This window comes from Cupressus sempervirens, chromosome 8 (genome assembly GCF_028749045.1).
Source record: "Cupressus sempervirens isolate cs-2001-9-10 chromosome 8, ASM2874904v1, whole genome shotgun sequence".
NCBI lineage: Eukaryota > Viridiplantae > Streptophyta > Pinopsida > Cupressales > Cupressaceae > Cupressus > Cupressus sempervirens.
Window position 1 is genome coordinate 153239462 of NC_143125.1, and position 14717 is coordinate 153254178.

The 14717-nt window shown below is 35.3% G+C and overlaps 1 protein-coding gene across 2 annotated transcripts in view; it reads left to right on the top strand.

Moving 5' to 3' along the window:
- The first annotated feature begins 10096 nt into the window (after positions 1-10096).
- LOC149542012 (uncharacterized) overlaps positions 10097-14717 on the top strand; it is a 163630-nt gene continuing 159009 nt past the window's right edge. The window contains exons 1-3 of one of the 2 annotated variants that reach the window (XM_089797056.1): positions 10097-10509; positions 13641-13890; positions 14059-14493. In XM_089797056.1, coding sequence (XP_089653182.1) covers positions 10370-10509; positions 13641-13890; positions 14059-14493 — 825 coding nt within the window. In that variant the 5' untranslated portion in view covers positions 10097-10369. The remainder of the gene's footprint in view (positions 10510-13640; positions 13891-14058; positions 14494-14717) is intronic. The other variant, XM_089797057.1, reaches the window with a different exon arrangement.

Consider the following 14717-nt stretch of genomic DNA (forward strand, 5'->3'; position numbering starts at 1 on the left):
CTTCATATTTGATGGGGGAATGGGAGAAGAACCATTCACACAAAAACCAAGGTAATGGAGATGATTTTTCAATAGAACACCTTTGTGGTGAACCTTCTTAACCAGAAATTTGGACTCTTATTTGGTAGGCATAGTGTACCAAATATCCTTTATCCTTGACTAAGAGAGGGAAACATATGGAGTTAGAAGGATACAGATTGCAATATTTTGATTTGAGCAATGCGAAGCAGCTGGAGGGTTACAAATAAACACAAAAATAGTGAAGCCCTTTCTAATTCTGTCATGGACCAGCTACCCCAGTCTAGCTTTATGATGTAGTTATCATTAAATGCATAGGGAAGAGAAGGAAACAAAAACTAATATATGCTGCATCATTCACTCACAGAGCATAAATTAGATGGTATAGAAAGCTAAGCCATTAATTTATAACAGCAAACAATACAGATGAATTAGAAGCTCTAAGGGAAGGGTTTAGTCCAAGTCTAAAACTGGGCATAAATAAAGTAGTTATTAAAGGGGAGACTAAGATTATTTTGAATGCGTTAAGAAAATGGAAGACCCCAAATTGGATCAATAATTCAAAGCTTGAGACCATGCTAAACCCCATAGATAAGTTGAAGGAAACTAGGTTCCTACATATTTATGAAGAAGGGAATACATAAACATATCATGTACCAAATAGGGGAGTGGATGGAAAGGACATTAAACTTCAAGCAGCTGAGAACTAACTAAGAGTTCGAATCCATATTAAATTATGATGTTGGTGCTAATTTTCTTCAATTAGATTACATTATGTCTTTAAATTATAATTTTATTCCCTTTCCTTGGCTCTCTCCCTAGCTCTTCTTTTAGCAACCCCTTTTCCTTTAATCAAACATATTAGATCCTGTAATGGAAGGGATTATAAATGACCTAAGCTTATATAGAGTCATGCTATGACCTAATCCTAATCCATTCAAAACAAGATACGATGATCTTCACTTACCCATGAAAAAGAGAAAATTGAGAATAGGAAAATAGTTGAAATCCATACATACATATATATATATATATATATAAACTAAGTCCACTGAATTCTATAAGTTGTATGATATTTATCTTATATATGGATTATTCTTATATGGAATGATGGAACGAGCAACAATTTTAGTTACTTTTCAATACTATAATGTTAATTTTAGTTTTCTAAAAATGGCTATAGATTCATGCCCGTTAACTAGAATGAAGACTATAACTGATATTGGTACCAAACATTTGCACTCTAAATCTCTTACCCACACTAACATATCTCACAATCTCAATAGTTAGAATACAAGGGAGCATATGGTAAACATTGAAGGGATAACACTATTTCACACTATTAAAGTTATTAACCTCTCTTTGTCCACATATATTGGCATTCATATAAGAATATTAAAATACTATCCACATTCTGATGCAAGGAAAGTAAATTATGATCTTCACATCTTTAGTCACTATTTTGGAGACAAGTTTTACACAAGTCTAGTTCGGATTAAGCAAGAAATTTTTTGCCAAATTGGGGGTTGGGTGGTTCATATAAATATTAAAATATAATTTGGATAATAGAATTGAATTCCCAATCACATGTTTAGTAAATTACCCAATCTGTAATCTGAAGGATCCATTTTCATACTAGTGTAAATGAATCTTCCATGCATGTCTAAGAAAAACTATTAGAGGCCAACGACAGAAACCCTATGACAACTTTAAAATGGTAGGATATATTTTTCAATACATCTATCATGAAAATTGTCATACAAACTTTGCTATCAAAAACTAGGAGCTAAAAAAAAATTCTTTCCCTTCAAAAAAAACCTTCTATCTTCTAATTCCACTCCATTCTAGTTAAATATTATATGACAATATGACATTACTACCATAACTAAATAAAGGACATTAAATTAGTAGGATATCTTATGTTTCAAAGGAGTTATGCAACATAATTTGACTAAGGAACAAATACTAATAGAGAGTGGTGATTTGTACAAGCACACATTTGAGCAAGAATTCACTTGGATATCATGCTCTTGTAACAACTGAAGACTATGACACTACATGTGAAAGAAGATCAAAGATTGGTAGCAAAAAATATGAAAGACCTTATAGGTCCACTTTAATTTGCCTAACTTTTCTTTTCTTTTGAAGAAGCAACTCTACTTGAAGGCTTTTATAATAGCCCTCATCTGTTTTTACACAATATCTTGATTATTCTTCAAGGAAAGTTCAAAAGTTGAAGTCCTACCCCGTTCCCTTTTATTCTTTCATGGCCTATAAATTCATATACCTTGTTCTTTCCATAAAAACACAATTCAACAACTGAAATAAGAAAAAACTGAATGCATAAAACGAAAAAAATTGACACGAGCAAACAATGACCATTGACAATTTTTTTCCCTTGTTTCGTTCTAGACACTAACTGGGTAACTTTGATCAATTTAAAAATGGAATTCATTATTAAGAAGATGAAACATATCAAACCTGAAGCAAATGGAAAAACCTAAAACATATTCTTGAAATGGATGAATTGCAGACATGGCAAAACATATTACCTTCAATTCAATGTCCGTACACAACACCTATTCAAAAAGCTTTAGGCATATCTTCTTGTTGTCGTGTAATGACCTTATTCAAGTTTGACCTCAAAATGTTGATTGAAGGCTTAAGGAATTTTGTTAAACAATTCACATGCAAACTTCTAACTTGCTGGTCTGAGTTATCAGACTGATTGTATGCTCGATAAATGTTGAAAGGAGACTTCAAATGATTATAATTCAACACTTTAATGTCTAAACTATCATCTAGATGCATATACAACCTCCTTTTTATCATTTACAATGCAGTTCAATAATTTCTATATGTAAATTATTCATCTTCAGCCACTCGACATTATGTCAAACAATTGGCATACAATGGGTATATGACTGTTATAATATTTCAGTTTGCAAGGTCTGCTCTTTGACTGAAAATGGGTGATGCAAATGTTTAATAATAAATGCCAAATGATCTAACAATGAGCTGAGAATGAAATGCACTTTCCTTTACATGAGTTGCTAATGAATAAATGCATACCTATAGCTAAACACATTTTTACAAACACTTGGCATGCAACCCAATACTTTAATCAAAATGAACATTATGCCAGACAATAGACATGCAACTTATCTCCCCATTTATTGACTAACAGTTTGCATCCAATAGTGACATAGATTAGCCAAGACTCTTGGCTTTGCAATGATATCTCATACAATTCCAAAATCTTAAATGAATAATAATTATCTACAGCTGCAACACTATCAATTTTATGTGCAATACAAAAATTGACTTCAATGTTCACCTACAACAGCTCAATAAAATGCACCTATGTAATCATAAAAATGAATGTAAATCACAGAGGAACCTGATATATCAAATCGCCATATGCCATTGATGAAGAGGCAAGCAATATCACATGAAATGATGATCTCATAAGCCCAAATCAAATTTTTGAAGTAGCTACCCTTGTTCTTACATAGTTTGATCAACCTCCATGACCACTGATTATGAAGGTTTGAAAATGCAATTGAATTGATGCACCAAGTTACTGTAGCAAACAGTGTAGCAAACAATATTCACGGGTACAGTAGTAGCCAACACTAAATCTGATCTACAAGTAATAACCTTTAAACCCTTTATTCAGAAAGTACAATAATACATTAGCTATTGTACTCAAATATTTTTCTCAATGTAGCACAAATAGAAGACTAGAGTATCTTCCTCCTAGTTGCAATAATTCAAGTGATATTTCACACCCTCAAAATTGCTATCAATAGGAAGTTTTTGTTTCCTATGATAAAGAAGTAATTTGCAGAAACCCTAGGCTCCACAAGATGAAACAACAACAACAACAACATCAAATCTGCTTGGTGAGAATGAAGCCCAAGATGCCTATATATTCCTTTTTCTCCACTTTCTCCAGGAACTTCTAGAACATTATTTTATTTTATTTATTAAGTGACTTTATAAAATATTTTATAATTCAAGTCACTTTGTTAAATTAATTAAATATAAAGTTACCTTTTAATATTTATTTATTTGATAACTTTATAAATAATTAACTTAATACCACTTATTTATTTAATTAAAATAATTAATTAGTCCTCCTCATAAAATATTCATTACTTTGGACAGCTTAATTAATTAAATTAATTAAATCAAATTACTTCCAAAATGGGGACATTACAGTCTCCCCTCCTGAAATTGCTTGTCCTCAAGCAATTCACCATTGGGATCCCGCAAGAAGAACTGCATAATGTCCCTGTCATCACCATACTCCTATGAAGAAATCATCAGCATCAATAGTACAAAAATCAACAACTAAGAAACTGCACTCAACAGCCAAACAACTGACATCACTAACAAAATCATCTGAAGACCAATTGTAGATGTCGTTAAAAGAAACCACTCAGCAGAACTCAAGCTAACTGAAACATCAACTTTGTCAAAAATCAAGTCCCTGTCTAACTAACACTCGCACCCAATTGCACTATGGATATGACAATAGCCATAGGTACCTAAGTCACTGCCACCAAATCCAATCTCTGATAAACTGTCCTGAGTGTGTCGATACTGCAGGCTGTGTAACTTGCAACTACTAATTCCATCTGCAAAAGATGGTGCCAATCCATCCCGTAATGGATGGTAAGAAACTGGAGCTGATCTACACTTGCGTGAAATCAAATCTTCTATCTTTGGGTCAAAAGAAGAATGATGAGCATACCCCACCGTATAATGCTAGTAGGAACCCCCAAACTCTGCTACTGGCTCATCATCACTAAATTGGGAATCAACAGATGGCTCCAATCTCTGACTCCGAGTGGCTGTAGGCTAGATAGGACCTTGTCAATCTACTCAACAAACCCCACCTCAAAATCCCTGTGAGGTAGCATAGTAGAAAGGATCACTATAATCTCCCCAACCAATCTACAAATAACACTAGTACCTTAGATGAGAACATCTTCTAACACTTTATGCGAGTCTAGACGAACACCTACACTATCCAACAAGTACTCCATGAATGGTTTAGTGCAGTAAAAATTGTATGAGGAAGCATCAACATACTCCCCTGCACACCACAATTGATCCCTCTGTAAAGGTGGTAAGACCTACTGTACCACATTGTCATCTATGTGAGAAGAATCAATCTGGAGACTCGACTCCACTAGTATCCCAAACTCATTAGGACCAGGTACTCCCAAATCCTAAACATGTGTGTCAGCCCCAACAACATGTTCCTTAGTAACAACTGCAGGAGCGTACTCACCACCAACTACCTCAATATACAAATGAATTGGGTTTGGGGTTGGTGTAGACCTCAAATGCTCCAACTCCATAGTCACCTCCTCTAATTGAAATTGTGACTTCTGTAGATCTCATTGTGTGTCCTCCAAAGCCTCAGTAGTCACTGTGAGTTCTTGGGTAAGCTCACTCACTTCCTCCTCATGATCCAAGAGTGCCTCATAGGCTATACTCCCCCACTCAACCAAGTGATCACGGTCGGCTACCAACTGTAAGTAATCCTATCTCAAAACTCTAACAACTTCACGCAAGGCATGACCCTCTGCCAAAGAAAGGTAACCACTATTGGACTCATCTATCATAGAAGCACCCCAACCAATCACAACTAACAACCGACGAGTGATATCAAAATTCTCAAGAGCAGTAGTGATATCTCTCTCGCCAACTCCCAACTAGCCGGTCACATGGTGACTCTACACTACGGGCCTCCTATGAACCATCTCGAATACGCTGTCCACACTATGAGAGAAAGTTGAATAAAAAAAACCACCCTCAAGATCACCAATGCTCAGTGTACTTACATCTGAGTACACTTCCACACTTTGAACGCAAGTATCAGACTCATCCTCATCTAACTCCGAAGAAGTTGCTATTGAAACTATCTCATCATCACAATCTCCAGCTCCCTCATCCTCTGCAACTAACTGAGAGTCTAGATCCTAAAAAATATCATCAAGGGTCACTGACAAAGTAACTCCCTCAATTGACAAGGTAGCCCTGGCTGAAACAAACTCCTGCTACTCAGACTCTACATCATCCTCATCTATGGGTTTTAAGAACACTGAATCAAGGAACCCATCTCCACCAACTATTGACACTAAATCTATGTCCAAAGTTAGAAATAAAAATCCATAAAACACTACAACACTCATCATCCTCACTCACAACAACAGATGAATTTGGAATGCTAGTGTATATATCCTCTAACTGCATCTCCTCTATCGACTCTGACCATGTACACAACTTGACATCAACCTATGGATAAGCTATAATGTAGCATGGAGTGTCATCAGAAAAAATATCTATAACACTCCCATCCTGAGTGTCATCACTATAAATCTCCATGCTCACATCCTCAGCATAGGAATATAACACTGTCTCCTGTACCGAACCCATACTACGACTGCTATCATAAATATCAAAATTGTCAGAGCTCAAACTCTCCTCGCAGTCATCACTCAATATCATACAGGGGACATTGTCACCAATGCAACTCATAGCATCCTTGAAAGTGTCCTTAGATGTGTCCATACTAACAACTCTCACATCACCTGCAAGAATCTCAAATGCAGACAAAGATCGCTGTACAGATGACTGATCGTCAGCCTGTGCACCAATAATGCTGAAGCCCAAACTGAAATCAAGTGTCCCATCTGTAATACTCTGATCACCAAGCACACCACTAAGAGACTCCATAGAAGCCTCGAGACTATTTGAGGAAGCCACTACCTCCTGAACTGGAGCCACGCTACTAAAGCTAACATACACATCCCCAATGACAATTCCCTTCGAAGAATAATCTAAATGATTCGAGATAACTACAACATCAACTGCCTCTGTAGAACCTATAGTAACTGCTCTGGGAGCCTCAACCCGGTGATGCTTGACACTACTATCCTCTAGTGGCACAAACACATCCATTGAGTTTGGTGCAACAAAACTATCATTAGCACTACAGATGGTAATAGCAGGTGCTGAACTAGATAATGGTACATCAACATCACAATTAGCGGACGAAGAAAACTCAAGTCTTCTCCCTTATGAACCCGATGTTGGCCTACTAAAAGCAGAAGTAAAATATCTCGCTGCCTTGTCAATTGTAGCCGGATCCGACAATCTCTCTACAAGTCACTGCTGATGCAATCTTAATTTCTCGATACTTTCCACCAAAGCATCTAACTCTATTCTTTTCCCTCTACTACTGTGTTGACTTCCTGAACTCGATATCCTGTATCTATCCATGGTTGGGAAATAGAAATACTGATCACTCTAATAATAATCTCATACAAATAATGAAATCAATTTCCACAGGATGGAAAGATCAGAGCTCTGATACCACTGTAATGACCCTGCTCAAGTCTGACCTCAAAATGCTGATTGAAGGCTCAAGGAATTCCGTTAAACAATTCACATGCAAACTTCTAACTTGCTGGTTTGAGTTATCAGACTGATTGTATGCTTGACAAATGTTGAAAGGAGACTTCAAATGATTATAATTCAACACTTTAATGTCTAAACTATCATCTAGATGCATATACAACCTCCTTTTTATCATTTACAATGCACTTCAATAATTTCTATATGTAAATTATTCATCTTCAGCCACTCGACATTATGTCAAACAATTGACATACAATGGGTATATGACTGTTATAATATTTTAGTTTGCAAGGTCTACACTTTGAGTGAAAATGGGTGATGCAAATGTTTAATAATAAATGCCAAATGATCTAACAATGAGCTGAGAATGAAATCCACTTGGCACATTTTTACAAACACTTGGCATGCAACCAAATACTTTAATCAAAATGAACATTATGCCAAACAATAGACATGGAACTTATCTCCCCATTTTTTTCGAGCTCTTGGGATTAGCCTATCATGTGACCCTCGTAGGTTAATGAGGATGGACAGAGGGTCTCTTTCAGTGGGCATCTACTTCAAGATTCAATACCCTATGGTTTGGCGTCATTCAGACTTCATTTGCTTTAGTTTTGCCATGTTTTCTATTTATAGTAAGTCTAATATTGATCAAGAAGGACCCTTTCTATTTTTGAAAAGTGCATTTGGTCACATGGGGAAATAATAGGTGTGACTTCTATTTCAGACGACATATTAAAAGGATAAGTATTTTGGGAGTTATTATTATTTTGGTGGCCAAATTATTATTAAATCATTAAATGACTTATTATAAAGTTATAATTTAACTTTATAATTTCACTTAAGTTAAGGGTTGAGTCATCATGGGAAGGGTCCATTTATTTAATTAATTCATAGAAGCCTAAGCCGATGTATTAATTTAAAGTATTGGAGTAAATGAATTATTAAAAAGAAAAGTATATCTTTTTATCCCACGTTGGTAAGAATTGTGTTTGAGCTCTCACAAGAAAGAATAAAAAAGGACTTGAGAGCTCATTCTAAGATATCCATTATTCATTTGATGAAAATTTATTAAGTTTCTTGGCTATGAGAAATGCCTAGGGTTTGAGGACTGATTCCTCTCTTGGCAATTTGAATCATCAATGATTGATGATGAATTTTGCAAATTGAATTCTCATAATACTATTCTGATTTTGTGGATGCAAATTTGGTGCTGCTATTACAGAGGCTGCAATATAATTCTAGAAATTGGTGAGGACTCAAGGTGCTACATTTTTTTTTATTTTGGAGAAGATTCAGTAATTCTGGGCTGCATATCAGATTTGAAAGCGCTGCATCACTTTTTTATGGCTGCGTGACTAGCATTAGAGGTTGCATTTTTTTTTCTTCCTGGCAGCCCACACACATGTGGGAGGGTTGTGTGAACTCTTAACAGTTAGTGCGCATTCATGGAGGTCTACGTCTCATTCCAGCTAGGTTCTTAATTAAAAAAAAATGAGGTGCTCATTTAATATATTTAACTGTTGTGTTATATGACAATTGAAATTAGAATAAATTTGATAATTGTGATAATTTTCTGCAAAATGTTGAATTTTAAAATAAATTGTTATCTTTATTATTCAATTCTGGACAAAATTCAATAAGTTAATTTTTATTAAAAGTGAAACACAAGACTTTTAGCAAGCGAATTCAAAAATTAATGATTACTTCAGAAGAGAGCCAGGCAAGCTCATTACATGTCGAATGCTCCCTTTGCCCTGCCACCAGACTCTGCAATTTGAGGGTTTGCACAAAACAAAACAGAACCTAGATATGCATAGAAGAAGGAAATTTGCAGGGAAATAAAAACAAAAAAAGACAAGGCGAGTTGGAAAATCTATATGAAACGAATGTCCCAACCTCCAACTCCGACAAAATGCCCCAGTTTTCAGAGAAGACGATAGCCAAAGCTTGGAGACTCCAAAAAATCTCCACCCTCTGCTCTCCAAACTCCGACGCCGAATTAAACCCACTGCCATTGATTTATTGTCGCCCTTAAAATCACATTTATGAACGGTTAATATACAAGCCTATAAACTACCAAACCTAAAATCACATTTACGAACAATTAATATACAACCCTGTAAACTGCCAAACTGGTTCTTCAAAATGTGCTTAGTCATTTATTAGTCCCTTATTTTCAACAATAAAATCACTAGGAAAATTACAGCCAACCAATAGGAAAACACTAATTTTTTTAAAAAGTAGAAATTAAAGTCATTAAAATAGTATAAACCATAGCATATGTTTATTTTCTCTATGATCGGTGAAATCTTAAAGTAGGATTAATAGTTTTTATTTCACATGAAAACAATAGTATATAAAAGGCAGGGACTAATAATTAGTTTGACACTTTGACCCACTATTAAATAACTATTGAAACATAATTTTTAATATTTCTTTCTGAGGTAAACACTATAAAACGTCATGGACGGGGAAACCTTTCCCTTCAAGAAAATTTTAAATAAATCATATTTAGTACTTCTGAATCAAGATCTGGATATCGCTTCATTCCACCAAATTCGGAAACCAAAATATTAAGGCTAATACTATGGTTTAGCAAACAAATTGAAGCCGATAGAACATTTTAGGGATATTAATGGCATAGCGAACAACGAATACAGTACAACAATTTAGGATGTGATTATACCACCATTAGTGTGCCACATCTTAACAGAACTCCACAATTAAGCCTGTTTAGACCGGAGTAGGATCGAAATGGGTCATGTCCAGAAAAATCCTGAGGTTGCACCCTTTGAACAAAAAAGGTTTAAAAAATAAAACACTTTCCAGTAGAGTTGGGAGAATGAATTACAACGTGAGAACCAATGTATGCGCACTGTTACAATATGATTGGAAGCTTTTCTGATTGAAAATGTGTGGAGGGGTGGTAATTGTTGGAGCAGGGCCATCCGGCCTGCTTCTTGCCCATTTGATCCTCTCCAACCCTCGTCCCCAACTTCTTCCTGTCCGCATTTTCGAGTCCAGGAGCGACCCTTCTCTTCCGATTCCCACGTAATCTTTCAGTCCACGCACATTTCACTCTCACATTTTTATTGAAGCAACATTATCGCAATTCGAAATCTCATGACGCTCTTTGATTCTGGTGTTAGATGAAACAGTCATAAATATTTCACAAAAATCACGAACTCTCATTTGAAATCTGTAAACAGATTTTGTCATATAACTTATCCAGATGAGATACAATGGGGTTTCGTTGTAAACACCCGTTAGCTTTTATTTTTTCAGTATTTCATTATAAAATAAAATAGAAAGCACGCCTAATCTTTTCCTCGTGTTTGTATAGAAAATTTAGGAAGGCTCCCACATACTATAAGTGAATTGCATACTCTGCAAATTCACATTTTCACTCTTTAAAAGTTCATTTTTCCACAGCATGTAATTAGTTGAAGTGGGTGTTTCTTAGTTTAGACAATCTAATTTTGTTTTTAATGCCTCAAATTTAGAAAGTTTGATTGCTTCTGAAAATTTGGCGCTTTTTGTGAAATTCAATTGATAGTTTGCGTGACAAGAATTTACGGGAAGGATTGCTGTTAAGATAAATTTTAGGACATATAGCTTACATCTCAATGAACTCAATTTGATTCGAGAGACTATTATATGAAAAAGCGGCTTCTATTAAGCCGCCTATGCTTTTATTACACGTCAAGAACAACTTGCACTTTTCCTTCAAATCAGAAAAATATGTTCTTTGCATTCCAACTTAAATTGAGTGGTAATTTGGCACATGACGATTCAAAAAAGGGTGATGTATTCTATTTTGATAACAGAATCCCATAAAAAAATTGAAAAATGTGTCCATAATTGCAGAACAGAACTAAACATTAACATTTGCCTCATTGTGCAATCAAACCTAAGCAATTTTTGTTCGAAATGATAATATTGATCATCTTGTCTACATCCGTCATTGTTTTTCTTCCTTTGTAAAGATCACACTGGAAGATTTGAGTCTGGGGTAACGTTAGCTGCTCAATTATTCAGTTATTGTCATACCCCAATTTAGTGCGGCTTACCCTGCTATCATTATCAATCCCTCTGTTTTTGGATGTGTGTTTGCATTGAGACCTGTGGGGTAATGGAATGTGTAAACATGGTGTCCAGGGTGATCTTTTTGTGAACACCATGATTACCCGTTTACAAGAAGAAACAACACCTCATCTATAAAGAATTGTCGTTATAAAGGAGATCTGTCAAACTAGGACTTTGTGTCCCTCAAACGGAAACATGTTTTGTGGATTCTAGTTACCCTTTTAAATGTGCTCTTCTTGCATGTGATCCTCTTCCCTATCATTCATACATTGTTGCTTCTCCACAGCTTAATCTGAGCGTGCTTTTTTGGCCCAGCGTTCTTGTAATTGCCAAGTCTACTTCATTTCTACAGATTTACAGAAGTGCCTCCATTCCCTGCATTTGCAACATTGGATCATGGGAATTTACATCATTACTGGATATACTATCCACCAGCATCATCCTAGTAGTAGTGATGTTGGCCTTGTTGAAAATATCAACTTGTGCTTTCAAATGCTGAATATTTTCTCACTGTTCGAGTTTATGTTAATAAAATGAAATACCCAACATAAACAAATAACGTCAATGTTTTGCTTTTAAGATAACTCTCTTTACAAGAAATTGACAGATGGAAGTAAATGTGCCAAATATCGAGATTTTATTATTGTTTACAGTTTGTTAAGTTGTGTTGGCCAGCACCAAGTCTTAAGCTTTTTGTAAATTCCAAGTCTTAAGACTTGTTTAGGTGACAGAAATATGATGTATTTTGGTTTTAGAGCATCATAATCTGGGTTCATAATATATGCCCATGCATGGAATAAAAAAATGGAAAATACACTTGTTTCCTTTGTTGATATAAACTTTTTGAAACTTACGTCTCAAGATTGTGTGTCGATAGACAAGTGTGCTTATTTTATTTGTTATCTTGAAACCATATACATTATCGGTTTGCATTTTCAATTTTGTCTTTTATCTAACAATGCTTTTGTAGTAGGGCCTGCATTTCTCCAAGATTGGTTTAGTCAAGAGGCATTAAATGCCCTAGTATTTAATCAGTTGGATATAAGAAACCTGTAATTAGCTAAATCTAGATTTTTAAGAGTTCAAATTTAAATATATTTAAAAGAGAAAATTACAAAGAAATCAAGGTGGAATTAAGCTAGGTCAAATTCTTTTGAAGTAGAGCAGTTGCAGGCTCTAAAGAAGAAGTCCTCTGAATTTTCCTTAATTGGTATCACTGATGGAGAAAAAGTGCCCCAAGGGAGTAGGCTAAATATTGTTGGTCTTCATATCAAGCGATCTATAAAAATTAAAGACAGAATCATTAATTTTCCTCTGCATGCAAGCACTATATGCCTTTGATCTTTCAATAAACTTCTCCAAAGATAGAATTCTCCTCGTTGGTTACCTGAAATGATAATTGTCAACTAGGAAATATACAAATCCAGTTATTGATGTGCTTTGTTTCTATCTGAGGAAGGAAAAGAAAAAGGAGGTGAGTTGTGTAGAAATGAATTTCAAGTGTCTATGAGTCGATTCTGTTAACTTTGTGAAGCCTTTATAAGGCATTCGCTACTTCATTTTATGTGAGGGGTAGTATATCAGTCACAATAATTAAAAAATATCACTAAGGTGAGTTGTGTAGAAATGAATTTCAAGTGTCTATGAGTCGATTCTGTTAACTTTGTGAAGCCTCTATAAGGCATTCACTACTTCATTTTATGTGGGGGGTAGTATATCACTCACAATAATTAAAAAAATCACCACTGCGATTTTTTTGATTGGGATCGCTGACAAAAAATTGAAGTTAGTCATGACTCAGCTCCAAACTTAAAAAATGGAAAGCTCCCGAGGTGGCAACAAAGATAGTGTAATAAATAATATCCATATATTTCAGCAAAGAGAATATCTTTAATTAGGAATCCCTTGGTCTTCCCATGACTTTTCAGAAGCTGCCACAACATATTTGTCTTTCTGGTTCATGTCTGTATGATCATTATTAGGTTTAATATATTGACAATTTTATTATATGGTAGTCTAATTTTTAAGATGTTGAGTATACAAACATAGAGTTTTGATAGACTAAAGAGATAACATTTTCTTGGTAATAATCTCAGCTATAAAACAAGGCAATATTGTGTGGGCTTAAGTGCTAGAGGCCGTGATGCAATCAGTCATGTAGATAATCTATGGGAAGCAGTGCAGGGAAAAGGTGTTCCTACCTCCCAGTTTGTAATCCATACTGGCTCCAGAAGCATTCCCTTGAAGCGCAATCCTGACAACCCATCCCTCCTAATAAATCAAAGAACACTAGCTGGTGCTCTTATTTCTGAGTTGAGGAATCGATATCCAAAGGACCAGTTAGAGGTAGTGATTATCTTTCTCTGGGTGAAGTTATGACATAATAGATCACATTATTTTATCTGCTTCAGATTGCTTATCTATCTGATATCAAATGATTATTATTTGGGTTACAATGGACTTTCTGCTGCTTATTGAAGTTTTTGGTGACAAGGCTTCTATCTCTTTTGACAGATTCACTTTGATAAGCGCTGTGTTTGGACAGACTTTAATACCCATACTGTGACATTTGGTAGCAGAAATGAGGAACCTACCCTGTACAATTTGCTTGTTGGAGCTGATGGAGTCAGATCTACCGTTAGAGAGGAATTCATCCGGCAGAGGGGTTTCGACTATCAACAAATCAATACTCCGTACACATTCAAAGTTCTTAATGTATCAAGACCTCCAGATTTGTCTCCAAATGCAGTGCATACGTTTAGAAGATCAAAAGAAGAAGTAGAGGGAAAGCAGAGCTGGTTTAACTTTCTTAATTTATTTGGTCGTGGTAGAGGCTCATCAATCAGATATGGTTGTTTTCCTGCATTGGGTGATGAGATGTCTGTACTGATTGAGTGGACACCATCATCGATTCCAGAAGATTTGTTAAAAATAATTTCTCCAGTAGAGGTTCTCTCTCAAACTTAAATACTTTATGTTTCTCAATATGATAGATCCAGTTCACATGGAACTTGCCTATTTAAAAATAGGGGGAGGGAGCCAGCTCACCTATTTCCCTAAACTTATTTTCTTTTGGATTAAAGGCAGGCATCAATATACGTCACATAGAAAATTAATTTATATTGGAATGTTGTTTTAGATTAAGTAATGGGGGTTCTACAGGGACCTCTGCC